Source organism: Lithobates pipiens, unplaced genomic scaffold (genome assembly GCF_037356315.1).
Source record: "Lithobates pipiens isolate NorthernLeopardFrog02 unplaced genomic scaffold, aLitPip1_a1.2 Scaffold_8, whole genome shotgun sequence".
NCBI classification, from domain to species: Eukaryota; Metazoa; Chordata; class Amphibia; order Anura; family Ranidae; genus Lithobates; species Lithobates pipiens.
In genome coordinates this window covers 12,070,350-12,090,694 of record NW_027507903.1, presented here as the reverse complement: position 1 = coordinate 12,090,694, position 20,345 = coordinate 12,070,350, and the positions used below count along the sequence as shown (strand labels likewise).

General features: G+C 47.8%; 1 protein-coding gene across 1 annotated transcript in view; it reads right to left on the bottom strand.

Annotated features, from left to right (window-relative positions):
* The window catches only part of LOC143963371 (protein mono-ADP-ribosyltransferase PARP16-like), a 33,142-nt gene extending 14,193 nt beyond the window's left edge, over positions 1-18,949 (bottom strand). Inside the window, exons 1-5 of the mRNA XM_077472992.1 lie at positions 18,819-18,949; positions 15,571-15,748; positions 12,074-12,211; positions 4,995-5,201; positions 2,694-2,865 (exon numbers count right to left, since the gene is read on the bottom strand). Of these exons, the coding sequence (XP_077329118.1) occupies positions 2,694-2,865; positions 4,995-5,201; positions 12,074-12,211; positions 15,571-15,723 (670 nt within the window). The 5' untranslated portion in view covers positions 15,724-15,748; positions 18,819-18,949. The remainder of the gene's footprint in view (positions 1-2,693; positions 2,866-4,994; positions 5,202-12,073; positions 12,212-15,570; positions 15,749-18,818) is intronic.
* Positions 18,950-20,345: the final 1,396 nt, after the last annotated feature.

Sequence of the window (20,345 nt, the reverse complement as noted above, 5' to 3'; positions counted from 1 at the left end):
TGCAGCTGTAATCGCAGCAAAAGGTGGCTCTACAAAGTATTAACGCAAGGGGGCCGAATAATTTTGCACGCCCCACTTTTCATTTTTTTATTAGTTAAAAAAGTTTCAAAAATCCAATAGATTTCGTTCCACTTCACAATTGTGTCCCACTTGTTGGTGATTCTTCACAAAAAATAAAAATGTTATATCTTTATGTTTGAAGCCTGAAATGTGGCAAAAGGTTGAAAAGTTCAAGGGGGCCGAATACTTTCGCAAGGCACTGTATATCTCTGAATGAGACATATTTATGCCCCAGTTGAAGTATTATTATACGAAACATGTCGGGTATATAGCCTGCTGGCTGGATCTACCCCGCTTTTGCAATGATTCGGGCTGTACTTAATTGTACGAATTACCTTTTTTTATTTTTTATGCTGCACATTTTTTAAATAAATCATTTTTGTATCGGAGTGACCTGCTCCATATAGAGGCTTTTTTTCTCTCTTTTTTTCTATATTTTTCTCATCATCTGTGGTGTGGTTAACTGCATTGGTATCGGTACGTGAGCCTGGAAGTTGGTTATCTATTCCATGATAATTGGGATTCCCATTCTTTCACATGAGATATGATGTCCCACCATCCTGCCTGGACAATCTATCGGATGATCTACTGGAGATGATCGTCTCTCATGCCTGATTGATTCACCACCATATGTGTGTGTGTCCACACCGGAGGGTAAGAGTATTTAATACCTTATTATACATTGGAGATTCTTTGCATGAAGTGGCACACCTTCTTTGAAGAGAAATTGCACATATTGAATCTTGGGGTTACATACTTGGAACACAGTGCTGGAATTCCTGTCGTATTGTCACGAGGGGTATACCGAGCATTTTTAGGCTGCATTCACACCTGAGCGTAGCGTTTTCAGGCGAATTAACCCCGAGTTTGCTGCATTTTTTCAGCGTTTTTACTGCGATTTCGCGCCATTTTGCCGCGATTTTGTGCAGGGCAAAAGGTCACAAATGTAAAAAGAAGAAAAACGCCCAAATCTGCCCGACAAAAAATGGTCCGGAACTTGTTTGAGCTTCATGCGTTCGGCTTCAGGCGACATGGAGTGGAGATGTAAATCATCTCCATTGAGAATAATGGATTTTTTTCCCCTCCAGCATTTTGTAGCTTCAGGCTTCAAGCTACAAAACACTCAGGTGTGAATGGGGTCTTAAAGAGGAAGTAAACCCTGATGGGTTTACTTCCTCTTTCATTCCCTGCAAAGGTAAAGCATAATGGACTACTGTGCATCACATAGTAGTCCATTATGTGTCACTTACCTGACACAGGAGCCAGCGAAGTCACCGCTGTCCCCTGTAGTACGGTGCATCCATCTTCTCGGTGGGTCTTGCTGCTCCGCCGCTGTCATTCAGCGAAGCCAAGATGACGTCACTCCCGCACATGTGCACGGGGGCCGCCACTCGCGGCATTTTGCTGTTGACCACTGCGCGCTCCGTAGACGGTGGTGCCTGTCTTTGGGCAAATATCTCCTAAACCGTATAGGTTTAGGAGATATTTCTTGGACCTACAGGTAAGCCTTGGTCTAGGCTTACCTGTAGGTCAAAATGTGTTGTAAGGGTTTACAACCACTTTAAAGTGACTGTGTTATTGATTTTGTCTCTATTTGATCATTTGTGCACTTTGTACTATTCTGTTCATTCAGAGACTTTATATGGATGTTCACTTGAGATGATGAATAGTGGACACTTTTATTTTTCATATATGTTAGCCCTTGTACACACGGTCGGACATTCCGACAACAAAATCCGTCGGATTTTGTCCGAAACTGGTGTTGCATACACACGGTCGGACAAAGTTCTCAGAAAATCCGATCGTACGTAACATGACAACGTTATTTCGTTACGACGGGACTAGGTTCAGGCTAGAAGCCATTAGCTTTGGTGTAGGAATTTGATCTGAGCATGCGTGGCACTTTGTCCGATCGGAATTCTCTACACACAATCGGACAAATTCCGATTGGATCATGTTGTCGGAAAGTTTTATAGCCCAGCTCTAAAACTTTGTCGGTCGGATATTCCGATGGAAACAGTCCAATGGAGCCCACACACATTCGGATTATCCGATAACAAGGTCCGATCGAACATTTTCCGTCGGAATGTCCTACCGTGTGTACAAGGGCTAACACAGTTAGTTCATGCTGTGTCTGATTTCTGGATTTTTTTTGGGTTTATATTTTTATCCATTTTATTTCGATCACCATTTGGTGGAGATAATTTCCCCAATAGATATTTCTTAGGGGATATATCCTGGTAGCGCTGCATTTTTTGTTTATATTTTTGTCTACACAATCCAATCAGCATTGATGCTGGCTGCTGCACTTCACTTTTATTACTTTGGTTGCACAATTATAATTTTGTTTTATTTGTAGAACATACAGAATGCAATGCAGATAGTGTCCTGGCTCTAGATTTGTACTGAGGACCCCAGTGCTGCATTGCAGAAGTGATAACCACTAAGCCACTGTAAAGAAGTCAATTTTAAATGTTCAGTTCATCATATAGGTCTGTAAGATACGTTCAATAAAAAGGGCAAAAAACTATTTGTGTTTTTACAAATGCAGATGTAAAATTGCAGTAGAAGCCTTGGAAAGCTCCTATAAGGGCAGATGCCTCCTGTATGCAGCACCCACGGAGCTTTCTCACCTTTTTTCTTGATCTGACACTTGACATCAGGATGATCAATCATCTCACACACGGCAACGCAGCTCAAAACAGAGCCTAGGAAGCTATGAGTCCACCCATGTCCATGGGGGCTATACAGGAGAGCCAGACTCAGGTCACTGGTCAGGTAGGTCCCTTCACCAAACAGAGATGTCTGCAAGAAATGGAGAATCACATAATTTGCAAGAACAATACACTCCAGATAAATATAAACATTAAAAGTAGAACTATAGGCAAAACGGAGAGGGAGAGAGGGGGAGAGGGAGAGGGAGAGGGGGAGAGGGGAGAGAGAGGGGGAGAGGGGGAGACAGAGAGGGGGAGACAGAGAGGGGGAGACAGAGAGGGGGAGACAGAGAGGGGGAGACAGAGAGGGGGAGAGACAGAGAGACACACACACACAGAGAGACACACACACAGAGAGACACACACACAGAGAGACACACAGAGAGAGACACACAGAGAGAGAGAGAGAGAGAAAGACAGACAGAGAGAGACAGATAGAGACAGACAGATAGAGACAGACAGATAGAGACAGACAGATAGAGACAGACAGATAGAGACAGACAGAGAGAGACAGACAGAGAGAGACAGACAGAGAGAGACAGACAGAGAGAGACAGACAGAGAGAGACAGACAGAGAGAGACAGACAGAGAGAGACAGACAGAGAGAGACAGACAGAGAGAGACAGACAGAGAGAGACAGACAGAGAGAGACAGACAGAGAGAGACAGACAGAGAGAGACAGACAGAGAGAGACAGACAGAGAGAGACAGAGAGAGACAGAGAGAGACAGAGAGAGAGAGACAGATAGAGAGAGAGACAGATAGAGAGAGAGACAGAGAGAGAGAGACAGATAGAGAGAGAGACAGATAGAGAGAGAGACAGATAGAGAGAGAGACAGATAGAGAGAGAGACAGATAGAGAGAGAGACAGAGAGAGAGAGAGAGAGAGACAAACCGCAGCTCGGTGTCAGAATGGACACAGAGCGTGACTCGGGTGCCCCCATTGCAAGTTGTTTGCTGTGGGGGCACTCAACAGGAGGGAGGGGCCAGGAGTGCAGAAGAGGGACCAGAGAAGAGGAGGACCCAGGCAGCTCTGTGCAAATCCACTGCACAGGGCAGGCAAGTATAACAGGTTTGTTATTTTTATAGGGGGAAAAAAAATAGACTTTACAATCACTTTGAGCGTTGACAAAAAAAAAAAAAGCTGGAAGCCAATTGGTTTCTATGCAGAGCTGCACCAGATTTTGCACTCTCCGGTTTTAATCTCCATTACGTCACTAGATTTAAAGAGAAGGTCCACCTTTTTAGTAAACTTGTCATGATACTACTACTTTAATTGCCATATCTCATCCTCTGAATAGTTGCCCCAAAACCCACAGTGCAAGCACCAACAAACTTCCCAGTTGCCGTCTACTGCAGCCCTGACCTCTACCTTCCATTCAACGTGATTTACTACTGGTACAACACTGTAATGGGCAGCCCCACCAACCAACAGGTAATAGGGCAGGAGGGGGCAGGGGCACATACAGAGCCAGTCTATATAGTTGCACTGCAGAGGCATTGTAAAGGATAAATGTGGCAATTAGCTACCTAGATACACTAGTCTGTCTCCTACCGGCTTACATCCCTCCGCTGAAAAATCAAAGAGGCTGGGCAGAAAATTGATGGCTGGTGGAGCCAGTGAATAAATAGTCAGCACTATTGGGGCTGTGTGACTGGTCTGCCGGTGCCATGCATGTTTACTAGAAGCCAGCAGATACATCTCACAGCTGCAGCATTGAACGATCATTTACAACTATGAATAAACAGCCAGGGCTGTGTGATAGATCTGTCCTTGCCCCATATGTTTACGGGCAGCCGGTAGCTTTATCACTCAGCCTCGCCAGTGCTGACTGATCATTCATAAAAGTCAGTAAAAAAAGTCAGCTTAGAAAGGAGGCTGGGGCTCAACTTCCCCCCAGGAATGCCCATAATTTGGGCTTTAGCTTTGGGTGGAGCTACAGCACAGCATCCCTCCACTGCAAAATTAAAGGAGCCGGGCAGAAAATTATTGGCCGGTGGAGTCAGTTGTTAAAAATACAATAGGCACAGCAGGAGATCAATTTATCTGCACTGTATAGTGTGGATGGAGGAATATTTTAGTGTTTTTTCATTTACTCTGCGGGCTGAACAAAAAAAAATCTACTAGTATATAGCCCACTAGTGCTGCTTTAGTGCTGGAGTTATTGTATACTTACACACAAATATTTTATAGTGACCTGGAACTATTACCATGCCTCACCTTGTTTAGGTGACAGTGCAAGCCATTGTGCAGTATTGAGTGGAAATTCTCCAGCCGGCTGCCATGCAGAGCATAAATGACGTCTCTCTCTCCACGCGTCTCCTGGAATTTGGCGTTCAGCTTCTCGCAGTATTCTATTTCAAACAGGAAGTCAGGAGTGGGCAGAGCAAGAGTGGGAGAACCTGGCAAGGCTTGGACCTCCTCAAACTAAAACAGCAAGGGAAGGGCAGCCTTAATATAAGGCTGGGGTGAGTTTTCAATATGGTTAGTACAGACATGACGCCACCGCCCCACCGCTGGATATACATATGAGGTTATGGCTTACTACAGTTGTAAAGCATCAATAAGCACACACTGCAAAGCTGAAGCATAATAAAGCTCTCTGTACTTTCATTAACAGATTTGCATAACCAGGATCTATTCCAGTTACAACAATAGCAGCTTTTGTTACCTACTGTATGTACTGGCTGTCCTTCATTATAGCCTGTGTACACCACCTTGTTCTCTCCATCTCTCCTCTGATGTTTGCTGTAGAACAGGAGGTGGAGGAGCAAGTATGACATATAAAAGAGATTTCTTACATTAATCTTATAATCACATAAGTGGTAGTCTAGACCAGTGTTTTCCAACCTTTTGTCAATGGAAGCACCCTTTATAAGTATGCAACCTGAGCCTGGGACAATGCACACAACCACCTTGATGGAATTAACTTCATGGAAGCCCCCCTTCAGATCAGAGGTCCCCAATCATATCAATGTTTTTTTCTTTCACATCAGAGACCCCCCCCCAATCAGATCAGAGGTACCCCCATAACATCAGACGTCCTCCGATCACATCAAGGTCTCCCTTTACATCAGAGACCCCCCCATTACATCAGTCTCCCTTCACAACATGATAGGTTCCCCCTTAACATTAATGTCTCCCTTAACATCAGACAGTCCTCCCTTCACATCAGACATCCACCCATCACATCAATGTTTCCATTCTCATCAGGCATCCTCCCTTCAAATCAGAGGTCCCCCATCACATCAAATGTTTCCCTTCACATCAGAGGTCCTCCATAATGTCAGAGCCCCCCAAATCACATCAGAGGCTCTCCCATCACATCAGAGGCTCTCCCATCACATCAGAGGTCCTCCATAATGTCAGAGCCCCCCCCAATCACATCAGAGGCTCTCCCATCACATCAGAGGCCCTCCCATCACATCAGAGGCCCTCCCATCACATCAGAGGCCCTCCCATCACATCAGAGGCCCTCCCATCACATCAGAGGCCCTCCCATCACATCAGAGGCCCTCCCATCACATCAGAGGCCCCCCCATCACATCAGAGGCCCCCCCATCACATCAGAGGCCCCCCCATCACATCAGAGGCCCCCCCATCACATCAGAGGCCCCCCCATCACATCAGAGGTCCCCCCATCACATCAGAGGCCCCCCCATCACATCAGAGGCCCTCCCATCACATCAGAGGCCCTCCCATCACATCAGGAGGCCCTCCCATCACATCAGGAGGTCCTCCCATCACATCAGGAGGTCCTCCCATCACATCAGAGGCTCTCCCATCACATCAGAGGTCCTCCCATCACATCAGAGGTCCTCCCATCACATCAGAGGTCCTCCCATCACATCAGAGACCCCCCCCCCCCCAATAACATCAGAGGTCCTCCCATCACATCAATGTCTTCTTTAACATCAGACAGTCCACACTTCACATCAAACATTCAGGGGCAACCACAGGTTACGTTTAAAAGAACACATACTCTGAAGAACATTGTTGCCCCTAGCAAACTAAAAAATCCTTGAAAAGGAGAGCATCATGGACATTAGGTCCTATTTTGACAACAGAACTGATATATTCCTGTGTAAGAAAAGGGGATGTTTGACTTGCCAGTTTATCCAACATGGCCAACCCTCCTTTTCTGATAGGGGCGATAAAAAAAAAATGACATAAAGTAATTTATTATCTGCTCTACTAAGTATGTGATATACAAACTTATATGCCTATGCAACTTGTTGTTATACGTGGGCCGTACGATACAAACCCTACAAAAACGGGTAGGGGAGCACCGACGGTTTATACAAAAAGGGACTTCACAAACACAGTGTTCCCCGCCACGTCAAAACTCACCATGCTAAAAATATTCATTGCTTAAAAGGTCATAGCCATTGAATGCATTCCAGGTGGTTCTCCAACTGACAATGAGAGGTTCTCCCTATTATGTAAACGAGAATCATTCTGGATCTACAAACTGGCCTCCCTATCTCCCAATGGGTTGAACGAAGGTCTAGAGATTCGTCTAGATTCCCTCTGCTATTGTTCCTTACTGTCTTGCTACCACAATCCTTACATTTGGCTATACACAATATCGTTCTCCAGTCTGTATACCTTCAGTGTGTACCCACAGGGCTACATATTGAGGGTATTATAGTAATATATAGTACATGGCGTTAGGCATCATGTGATTGTAATCTCTAACGAGCAGGACCCTCTGGTTCCCCTTGTCTTGAATTGTATTGTAATGTCTACCCCAATGTTGTAAAGCGCTGTGTAAATTGTCGGCGCTATATAAATCCTGTATAATAATAATAATAATAATAATAATAATCATGTGTCCTTTTTCATATGGCTTCCAATTATGTATTATTTATTTTTCATTATAATTTTTTTCTTATAGTTTTTCATTTATATACATATAAACACACACACACAATATATATATATATATATATATATATATATATATATATATATATATATATATATATATATATATATATATATATATATATATATATTAGTAGAGGGTCAGCCTGGGGCAGGGTTAAGAAGGGGTTAATCGAAGAAGGCAGGTACTTCCCCTTCAGACCTGCTTATTATCAGGTGTGCTGAGAGTATCAGTGTGGAGCTGTTGAGTAGGAGAGAGAGACACAGCAGCACGCTGTGTGGAAATGTCCATTGCTGGATGGTGTACCTGCTGGGTGAGCTTAACCACAAAAAGACTGTAGCTCCGATTGGAGCCATGAACTCTTACCTGTAAGCCTGTGTGCTGCTGAACTGTGAGCTGTACCTGTGTGCACATCAGTGTGATAAGACTGTCTGGTCTTATGTTTATTTTTATTTTTTTGCTATTTTGCTGAATAAAGCCACTTTTATTTTACTGGACTGCCTCTGAGCCAGCTCTTCACCCCCCTGATCCCCTACAACAGGGATATGCAATTAGCAGACCTCCAGCTGTTGCACAACTATAAGTCCCATGAGGCATAGCAAGACTGAGAGCCACAAGCGTGATACCCAGAGGCAGAGGCATGATGGGACTTGTAGTTTTGCAACAGCTGGAGGTCCACTAATTAAAAAAAAAGCAAAGGAAGAGGCGCCTCTTGGTGTAGAGATAACATACACTTTAATTATGAAAACTTATTTAATACAGGCAACTCACATTTTGGATGTGATCTATGAGCATTCAGTCACTTTTTAAAAGCTGAGCATGGATGTGGTCATCTGATAGTCCGTCAAGCTGAGGCGCTGTAGCCGCTAGCGGCCAGGAAGTGGCACAGACACCGGCCGTGGAGCGCAGTTCAAAGCAGAACGAAGTCTGGAGCGCCGGCGGAGAGAGATGACATCATGAGGTGGGTGCGACCGGTTTCGTGAGCGTACAGGCTGAGGTTGTTTGACAGCCGCGCTCCTTCATTCGGATGAACAACCTCAGCCTGTGCGACCATGCATTTTGGGCTATCACATTTAGTATAGCGCTTATCTAATACTTCCTTTTTTTAATAAATTTGTTTTATTTTTATTTTAAATTGATTGTTTTTATTTTCTATATTTATTTTTTATACTTTTTTTTTGATAATGATTTAATTCATCGTCTGCCAATCATACTTTAACCAGTTTTCTTGTCAATTGCTTTTATTGTCCCCCTTGTCTCTGAGCATTTGCAGTTTATGTAGATTGAGCTATTGTCATCAGGTTGCTTCAACAATGGAAGTATTGCTGCGGTGGAGAAACCAGCCATGGTTCCTTTAAATATACAATTCCTCCCACGGTCCACCCCTATTTAAATCCCATTGGTTGTCTATCTCACATGACTTGAAGAAGGGCCACGCCCTGAAACGCGTTGTCAAGACCACAGCTATCCTCCCTCCCCATTTACCTTGGCTTGCTCTTCACCCGTGTTTCAAGCCTGTGTTCCCCGACCATATGACTTCACGCTCGGGTGTTTCCGCCTACCACCTCCTGTCGGTGGTTGTTCAAGCCTCTCTGTCCTTTTTTGTTCCGTGGCTGTTCTATCATCCTCGCCACTAACCACCGGGGATTCGATCGAGGCCTCACGTTGTCCATCCAGCTCTGCATAAGCTGGTTTCTTTCCTCCTAGTGACATCCAGGAACACATGAAGGTTTTGCCATCGCGGCATTGCTTTACCAAGCCAGTCCATCACCGACCGCTTCTCAAGGTGTGGTTACAATGAGGAGCAAGCTTTCCAGTTGTTCCATCTATGCAAGGAGATTTTAAGCTAATTGGTAATTTAAGCACATGTTATCAATAAATTGGCACATGTTTTTATCCCATTGAGCTTTTCGATCATTTGTCCACACAAGACTGTCCCGATCAGTGCTTTTAATTGTGGTTGCCCCTGAATGTTTGTACTTGTATTCACACCCCCTCCTGTGCTCATCCACACAGCTGCTCTTTGGGCTCTTGCAGGATACTCCCAAGGTTTCCATGCAGCATATGCCCCAGTTTCCTGTCGCCAGACTGTTTTTGTTATTTCCCCCTTCACATCAGGTCCCCCCCCCATATCAAATCAGATGTCCCCCATCACATCAGAGGTCACATCAGAGATCCCCCATCAGATCAGACGTCCTCTGATCACATCAATGTCACCCTTAACATCAGACAGTCCTCCCATCACATCAGAGGTCACCCCATTACATCAATGTCTCCCTTCACATCAGAGGACCCCACCCACCACATCAAAAGTCCCCCATTACATCCAGAGTCTCTCTTCACATCAGAGGTCCCCCAGAACGTCAGAGGTTCCCCCCCCCCGCCATCACATCAGACGTTCTCTCATCACATCAGAGGTCTCCCATCATATCTGAGCCCTCCTTCCTCCATCACATCAGGGGTCCTCACTTCAGGGACGCCCATCACAACAAAGTCCCCCTCATACATCAGAGGCCTCCTATTACCATACAGTACTCTCATCATTGAGTCAGAGGCCTCCCATCACATCAAAGTCCCCCCTATACATGACAGCCTCCCATCCCATAAGAGTACCCCTATGGCAAAGTTTCCCTATCACAATCGAGTCCCCCATGCATCCATCTCTGATCCAGAGGAAATTGAGTCTCGTGCTCGTGCCCCCCCCCCCCCCAAAGTGGCGCCTTGGTTGAGAAACACTGGTCTAGGCTATCCACAGACACAAGATAGTAAAAGCCACATTTGTATGAAAGATTACAACGCAAAAAGTAAAAATTCTATCAACCCTAAAGAGAATTCATTCACAAATACATGTTATGCCTCATTCACACTGTTACTCCTGTAATTAGCGTTTCTAAGGGCAGGAGAAGTTATCTGGGAGTATAAACAACTTCAGGCCTTCTGTCAGAAGAGCGGCTGAGTGGGCTGGGGTAAGTTGCCTTTCCAAATATTCTGTTAGCCTTTAGGCTCAGTTCACACCTAATGCGGCTCCCAGCAGGGGTCCGGTGTGTCCTGGTTCACAGTTTCAGGTCTGATTTCAGCCCGAAATTTGGGCTGAATTCGGACCTGAGACAGACCGAAAGACGCACAGGACCCCTGTGCAACTTCGCACCGGAGCTGCATTGGAGATATGTGAGCCGGTCACAATCTCCTGCTATTGCGAATTGGATGCAGAGATTCTGCATCCAATTCACAATAGTGTGAACCCGGCCTTAAACACCAAGTTCATGAAAAAAATAAATGCACATATTTTTGCAGGGAAAAAAACACAACGTACTTCTGTACTGTGACTTTCAGTTACAGAGCTGTAGGGAGTGTGAATGGAGTACAACCGCGCTGATCAGCAAACTTACAGTACATTGAAACTACAAGTCTGCTTGCCGTGGTGGAAGACGGCGACTTGTAGATCTTTCATTCACAGATTGTTGTAAATGAATGATGCAGCTGTGCAAGCGAAGCCCCGCTGTTTTCAAAATGTGACAGTAGGTGCAGGTAGAGGAACCCCCACCCACTGACACAGGGAGGGGGGGGGGGGGCTCTTTGGTAGCAGGTTAGTAAAAGCATGTTACACCCTAAGACCCCTTTCACACTGGGGCGTTTTTCAGGCGCTTTAGCGTTAAAAAAAGCGCCTGTAAAGCTCTTGAAAGAAGCCTCATCTGCAGTCCCAATGTGAAAGCCCAAGTGCTTTAAGAGCCCTTTCACAATGTCAGCGCCCGAAAAATGCTCGTAAAGTGCCGCTTAAACTAGCAGCGCTTTACCAGCGTTTTTTGAGCGTTATTGGGGCGCTTTTAACCCCTGCTAGTGGCCAAATAAAGGGTTAAAAGCGCCCACAAAACGCTGCTGCCAATAGCGTTTTTCAGGCGCTTCCCATTGATTTCAATGGGAAGGGGCGCTTTAGGAGCATTGTATTCACCACTCCAAAAGCGCTGCAAAGAAAGTGCTTGCAGGACTTTTTTTGACGCTCTGCCAGCGCAGCGCCTCAGTGTGAAAGCACTCGGGCTTTTACATTGGGATTGCAGTTGCAGCTTCTTTCAGGCACTTTTTTCAACGCTAAAGCGCATGAAAAACACCCCAGTGTGAAAGGGGTCTAAATCCTTTAAATCAGAGGTCATCAACCCTGTCCTCAGGACCCACTAACAGGCCAGGTTTGCAAGATAACTGAAATACATAACAGGTGATATCATTTGCTGCTCAGTGATTGCAGTATTCTAGTCTGCATCTCCCCCCCAAGGTAATACATAAAATGTTGCCTGTTAGTGGGCCCTGAGGACAGGGTTGATGACCACTGTCTGAGCCCCCCTCCCTGAATCTAAAGTGTAATTGGCAGTTAGCTATTTAATAGTATCTAGGGACATTTTCTGATTGATAATCTCACCTTCTCCTTTTTAAGGCCTTTTATAGTGAAGAGTTTCTCCGACAATACCCAGCTCAGCAGATCCTGGACTTTCTGATCTACCTTTGTCTTGTTCTGGAGGAATTCTTGCAGGTTGGGCAGGGTGTTCGTGTCGCCGATCTAAGAAGACATCAACATTAATAGACGCTGGAAAATACAGAGTACAACATGAAGTGTGCACAAGAAAAATTGAATGTTCATGTCTGGAAGAATCCGTTTTTTTTTTTTTTTTAGGTTTTACATTCAGAAACCTGACAGAATCCGCTGCGTTTACCTCATCAGTTTACATTACATAGATGTGACCACCAAAGGAACCACTGATTGTTTTTTATGGTAGACAGAGGTGCTGATCATCCGCTCGTTAACCACTTGAAGACCGGGCCTATTCTGACACTTCTCTCCTACATGTAAAAATCTATATTTTTTGCTGGAAAATTAGATTACTTAGAACCCCCAAACATATATATATATATATATATATATATATATATATATATATATATATATATTTTTTTTTTAGCAGAGACCCTGAAAAATAAAAAAATTGCAACGTCCACCATTTTATGTCACACGGTACTTGCTCAGTGGTTTTTCAAAATGCAATTTTTTTTTAAATGAGTTTTAATGCAAAAAAAAAACACAATATATAACTCAATTTGTTGGTAAAGTATAAAACATGATCACATAGTAGGCGAGTTTAAAAAAAGATCCATCAAGTCCAACCTATGTGTGTGATTATATGTCAGTATTACATTGTATATCCCTGTATGTTGCGGTTGTTCAGGTGGTTATCTAATAGTTTCTTGAAACTATCGATGCTTCCCGCTGAGACCACTGCCTGTGGAAGGGAATTCCACATCCTTGCCGCTCTTACAGTAAAGAACCCTCTACGTAGTTTAAGGTTAAACCTCTTTTCTTCTCATATTAATGAGTGGCCACGTGTCTTGTTAAACTACCTTTTGCGAAAAAGTTTTCTCCCTATTGTGGGGTCACCAGTATGGTATTTGTAAATTGAAATCATATCCCCTCTCAAGCGTCTCTTCTCCAGAGAGAATAAGTTCAGTGCTCCCAACCTTTCCTCATAACTAATATCCTCCAGACCCTTTATTAGCTTTGTTGCCCTTCTTTGTACTCGCTCCATTTCCAGTACATCCTTCCTGAGGACTGGTGCCCAGAACTGGACAGTATACTCCAGGTGCGGCCGGACCAGAGTCTTGTAGAGCGGAAGAATTATAGTTTTATCTCTGGAGTTGATCCCCTTTTTAATGCCAATATTCTGTTTGCTTTGTTAGCAGCAGCTTGGCATTGCATTCCATTGCTGAGCCTATCATCTATTAGGACCCCCTGGTCCCTTTCCATCCTAGATTCCCCCCGAGGTTCTCCTCCCAGTGTATAGATTGTATTCCTATTTTTGCCACCCAAATGCATTATTTTACATGTTCTACACGAAACCTCATTTGCCATGTAGTTGCCCCTCCCCATTCATTTGTTCAGATCTTTTTGCAAGGTTTCCACATATTGCGGAGAAGTTATTGCCCTGCTTAGCTTAGTATCATCCGCAAATACAGAGATTGAACTGTTTACCCCATCCACATCCTCCAGGTCTTTTATGAATAAATTAAACAGGACTGGTCCCAGCACAGAACCCTGGGGGACCCCACTACCCACCCCTGACCATTCCGAGTACTCCCCATTTATCACCACCCTCTGAACTCGCCCTTGTAGCCAGTTTTCAATCCATGTACTCCCCCTATGGTCCATGCCAACGGACCTTATTTTGTACGGTAAACATTTATGGGGAACTGTGTCAACTGCTTTTGCAAAATCCAGATATACCACGTCTACGGGTCTTCCTTTATCTAGATGGCAACTCACCTCCTCATAGAAGGTTAGTAGATTGGTTTGGCAAGAACGATTCTTCATGAATCCATGCTGATTACTGCTAATGATATCGTTCTCATTACTAAAATCGTGTATATAGTCCCTTATCATCCCCTCCAAGAGCTTACATACTATTGATGTTAGGCTAACTGGTCTGTAATTCCCAGGGATGTATTTTGGACCCTTTTTAAATAATGGTGCTAATAATGTTACTCCGAGTAAGAAGATATCAAAAACGTCACACTTTAAAACTGAACACGCATGTGGAATGATGACAAACTTCGCTACTTAAAAATCTCCATAGGCAGACGCTTTAAAAACGTTTACAGGTTACCAGTTTAGAGTTACAAAGAAGGTTTAGTGCTAGAACTATTGTTTTTGCTCTAACATTTGCAGTAATACCTGTTGGGAGAATGAAACTGTCCAAAATGTCTTGGTATGCTGACGCCTTAAAGGGGTTGTAAACCCTCCCGGTTTTTTAACTCAATGCATTAAGGTGAAAAACCTATTGTAGTACACCAGCCCCCCCAGTTTACTCACCTGAGTCCATGCTTTCCCACACCGGAGATGCGCACACCTTCTCTGGCTGGTTTCTCGGCTCCTAATTGGATAGATTGATAGCAGCGCAGCCATTAGATCCCACTGCTGTCAATCAAATTCAATGATGTTGGCACCGTGGGGTGGTGCCGAGTCCTGCTGTCTGTGTCTATGGACGCAGCAGCAGGACACGGAAGCGCACCCGCACAGGTTCCCCCGAAGAAAAATGCTTCTCAGATTGGTCACGGGGCGGGGAGGAGCCAGGAGCGCAGGGTGGGACCACAGAAGAGGAGGATGGGGGGTCACTCTGTGCAAAACAAACTGCACAGAGGACGTAAGTATAACATGTTTGTTATTTTAAAAGAAAAAAAAAAAGGGAACCTTTAGTGTCCCTTCAAGGGTTCCCTTCACTGGAACTAAGGGACCAAGCCCAACTCCTGAAAAACAACCCCACTCCATAATCCCCCCCCCCCACTAAATGGTTTGGACCAGTGCACAAAGCAAGGTCCATAAAAACATGGATGAGTGAGTTTGGGTTGGAGGAACTTGACTGGCCTGCACAGAGTCCTGATCTCAACCCAATAGAACACCTTGGGGTTGAATAAGAGCGGAGACTGCAAGCCAGACCACCTCATCCAAGATCAGTGCCTGACCTCACAAATACACTTCTGGAAGAATGGTCAAACATTCCCATAGACACACTCCTAAACCTTGTGGATGGCCTTCCCAGAAGAGTTGAAGCTGTTATAGCTGCAAAGGGTGGGCCAACTCAATATTGAACCCTACGGACTAAGACTGGGATGCCATTAAAGGCAGGTGTCCCAATACTTTTGGTAATATAGTGTCTATACATATTGTGGTCTTTAATGTATTCACTTTTATACATTTTCAATTTATTTAACCTTTTCCCAATTTTCAGGTTGTGGATAGCGCTGTAGTTTGTGGGCATATTGACAAAATGTTTTTGGAAAAGATTTGGAACTGAACAGAAATAAAACATCTGCGATAAAGCGGAGATCTCGGGGAAATAATAGGAATTCATTTCAGTTGTTGTTTCCTACCAGGGCATCGAAATCCTTGTACTGGTCGCTGGCATAGAACGGAGGGAACGGCCTTAGCACCGAGTCTCTTTTATAGCTCCTAAGGGCAGACATGAAGAGGCTAAGTTTCAAATCCGCCGCTAGTGGGTCCCTGGCGATAACGTGCTCCACCATCGCTTTATCCCAGCCACAGGCGTCCCTGCAAAAAGAGAAACACAAAATGACAAGAAGGGGCTTCACACCAACAGTGATCGCTAAAGAAGCAAAGGACAGGAGAGCTTGGAAAACGTCTACCCTTGCAATTCTTCTGTGCCCTATGGGATAACGTACATTTAGTACTTTGTACCACGTTGCCCACCCCCTAGCTATGGAGGTCCGAACTGCCCTCTTCCTGCCTCAGCCGATCCAGCAACAACCGGGAAGGAGACGGACATTTGATAATGGCCACTAGTCTCGGCACTGAGCACCTTCCTGAGACAAGCAGCGGCAAGAGGAATGCACAGGGACGGAGAACATGAAGGGCTCTGCATTCCTCTTGCCACTTCTTGTCTCAGGAAAGTGCTCAGGGCCCAGACAAACCGCCTTTATGAAAAGTCCGTCTCCTTCCTAGCTGTTGTCAGATCAGCCGTGACAGGAAGGGGAGGGGGAGGGGGTGCAGTTCGGATCGCATAGCTAGGTTTAGGTAGCACCTGGCAATATGGGACAAAGTACCACATGAACTTTGTCCCATAGGGGACTGAACAGTAACAAAATATATATCATGATAGACCTTATTTAACCACTTCAGCCCGGGAAGATTTTACCCCCCTTTCTGACCAGAGTACTTCTTGGGATACGGCACTGCGTCGCTTTAACTGACAATTGCGCGGTCGTGCGACGTTGTACCCAAACAAAATTGACGTCCTTTTTTTCCCAAAAATAGAGCTTTCTTTTGGTGGTATTTGATCACCTCTGCGGTTTTTATTTTTTGCGCTATAAACAAAAACAAGAGTGACAATTTTGAAAAAAAAAAAAAAAACAATATTTTGTACTTTTTGCTATAATAAATATCCCCATTTTTTTTTCAACTTTTTTTTTTTTTTTTTTTATCAGTTTAGGACAATATGTATTCTTCTACATATTTTTGGTAAAGGATCAGTGCATTCCCCTCTCACAGAACGCCGATCTGCCTTGTTTACATAGTCTGTCTTTCTCCTGAACAATTGGCGGGTCCCGCTGATTGGCTCCCGCTGTGTCAAGCACAGCGGGCGCATGCACCCCCAGACCCTGGATGTGTCCGATCACAGTGGGCGCGTGCGCCCCCAGACCCCGGAAGTGTCCGATCACAGCGGACGCGTGCGCCCCCAGACCCCCGCAAGTGTCCGATCACAGCGGGCGCGTGGGGCCCCAAAGCCCGGAAGCCTCCGATCACAGCGGGCGCGTGCGCCCCCCCAGACCCCGCAAGTGTCCGATCACAGCGGACGCGTGCGCCCCCAGACCCCCGCAAGTGTCCGATCACAGCGGGCGCGTGTGCCCCCCCAGACCCCGCAAGTGTCCGATCACAGCGGGCGCGTGCGCCCCCCCAGACCCCGCAAGTGTCTGATCACAGCGGGCCCTCGCGCCCCCCAGACCCCGTAAGTGTCTGATCACAGCGGGCGCGTGCGCCCCCAGACCCCGCAAGTGTCTGATCACAGCGGGCGCGCGCGCCCCCCAGACCCCGCAAGTGTCTGATCACAGCGGGCGCGTGCGCCCCCAGACCCCGCAAGTGTCCGATCACAGCGGGCGCGTGCGCCCCCCAGACCCCGCAAGTGTCCGATCACAGCGGGCGCACGCGCCCCCCAGACCCCGCAAGTGTTCGATCACAGCGGGCGCACGCGCCCCCCAGACCCCGCAAGTGTCCGATCACAGCGGGCGCACGCGCCCCCCAGACCCCGCAAGTGTCCGATCACAGCGGGCGCACGCGCCCCCCAGACCCCGCAAGTGTCCGATCACAGCGGGCGCGTGCGCCCCCAGACCCCGCAAGTGTCTGATCACAGCGGGCGCACGCGCCCCCCAGACCCCGCAAGTGTCTGATCACAGCGGGCGCACGCGCCCCCAGACCCCGCAAGTGTCTGATCACAGCGGGCGCACGCGCCCCCCAGACCCCGCAAGTGTCTGATCACAGCGGGCGCACGCGCCCCCAGACCCCGCAAGTGTCTGATCACAGCGGGCGCGCGCGCCCCCCAGACCCCGCAAGTGTCTGATCACAGCGGGCGCGTGCGCCCCCAGACCCCGCAAGTGTCCGATCACAGCGGGCGCGTGCGCCCCCCAGACCCCGCAAGTGTCCGATCACAGCGGGCGCGTGCGCCCCCCAGACCCCGCAAGTGTCCGATCACAGCGGGCGCGTGCGCCTCCAGACCCCGCAAGTGTCCGATCACAGCGGGCGCGCGCGCCCCCCAGACCCCGCAAGTGTCCGATCACAGCGGGCGCGTGCGCCTCCAGACCCCGCAAGTGTCCGATCACAGCGGGCGCGCGCGCCCCCCAGACCCCGCAAGTGTCCGATCACAGCGGGCGCGTGCGCCCCCAGACCCCGCAAGTGTCCGATCACAGCGGGCGCGTGCGCCCCCCAGACCCCGCAAGTGTCCGATCACAGCGGGCGCGTGCGCCTCCAGACCCCGCAAGTGTCCGATCACAGCGGGCGCGCGCGCCCCCCAGACCCCGCAAGTGTCCGATCACAGCGGGCGCGCGCGCCCCCCAGACCCCGCAAGTGTCCGATCACAGCGGCCGTGTGCGTCCACAGACCCCGGGAAGTGTCGGATCACAGCAGCACGTGCACCCCCGGAAGTGTCCGATCACAGCAGGCGCGTGTGGCCCCAGACGTGTCCGATCACAGCGAGCGTGTGCGCCCCCAGGCCCCGGAAGTGTCTGATCATGAAGGGGGGGTAAATCTTCCGGAGGTCGAGTGATGAAATAGCACTTTCAGTAGCCATGACAATCCCCACAAATCAATAGACCCCCCGCCGATCTCCCACAGATCACAACCATGCCATACACATTGGGATGAGATTTACTAAATCTGGAGAGTGCAAAATTTGGTGCAGCTCTGCATGGCAGCCAATCAGCTTCCAGCTTCAGTTTGTTCAGTAAAGCTTTGACAATAAAACCTGGAATCTGATTGGTTACTCTGCAGAGCTGCACCACATTCTGCACTCTCCAATTTTATCTGTTAGTAATTCTCCCCCCATACACCCCCCTACATGATCTCCCATACAATATATACAATATATGGATCCCATAGAGATCCCTCTCACCTCTCCTTCCTCTCCTCACACTCTGATCTCTCTCATTCCCCTCACAGGTGACGTGTCCTCTCTGTGTCCGGCTGTCCCCAGCACTGCCTGTCACTCTCTAACACTTGAATACGGGCTGTTGCGAGCTGCAGGCAGCCCAAGACAGACCCAACGAGGGCCCCCCACCACGGAGCAGTCTGGGAGTTGTAGTTCTGAGGCGAAACACTCACATGCAGAGCTGCGTGGTAAAGTGAAAGTAAAGCGTTGCCCTGGTGACAGAGCCCCTCCCCCTCCCAGAGAAACCTGAGAGTCTGATTAATGGCTGGAACCCCTCATAGGACATTCAGTGTAGTCACCGTGTATTATAAAGCATTTCATTGTAATAAAACATTCTTTTCACTTTCTTGTTTTATGTGAGACCCTTCATATATAAAAACATCCTCCATCCATAATGTCTGCACCTCATTCCCTGAACTGACCCCCCCAGTGACAGCGGAGGACCATGTCTGCACCTCATTCCCCGAACTGACCCCCCCCAGTGACAGCGGAAGACCATGTCTGCACCTCATTCCCCGAACTGACCCCCCCCAGTGACAGCGGAAGACCATGTCTGCACCTCATTCCCCGAACTGACCCCCCCCAGTGACAGCGGAAGACCATGTCTGCACCTCATTCCCCGAACTGACCCCCCCAGTGACAGCGGAAGACCATGTCTGCACCTCATTCCCTGAACTGACCCCCCCAGTGACAGCGGAGGACCATGTCTGCACCTCATTCCCCGAACTGACCCCCCCAGTGACAGCAGAGGACCAGGTCTGCACCTCATTCCCCGAACTGACTCCCCCAGTGACAGCGGAGGACCAGGTCTGCACCTCATTCCCCGAACTGACCCCCCCAGTGACAGCGGAGGACCATGTCTGCACCTCATTCCCTGAACTGACCCCCCCAGTGACAGCGGAGGACCAGGTCTGCACCTCATTCCCCGAACTGACCCCCCCAGTGACAGCGGAGGACCATGTCTGCACCTCATTCCCTGAACTGACTCCCCTAGTGACAGCGGAGGACCATGTCTGCACCTCATTCCCCGAACTGACCCCCCCAGTGACAGCGGAGGACCATGTCTGCACCTCATTCCCTGAACTGACTCCCCTAGTGACAGCGGAGGACCATGTCTGCACCTCATTCCCTGAACTGACCACCCCCCCCCCCCCCCGTGACAGCGGAGGACCATGTCTGCACCTCATTCCCTGAACTGACTCCCCTACTGACAGCGGAGGACCATGTCTGCACCTCATTCCCTGAACTGACTCCCCTAGTGACAGCGGAGGACCATGTCTGCACCTCATTCCCTGAACTGACCCCCCCCCAGTGACAGCGGAGGACCATGTCTGCACCTCATTCCCTGAACTGACTCCCCTAGTGACAGCGGAGGACCATGTCTGCACCTCATTCCCTGAACTGACTCCCCTAGTGACAGCGGAGGACCATGCCTGCACCTCATTCCCCGAACTGACCCCCCCAGTGACAGCGGAGGACCATGTCTGCACC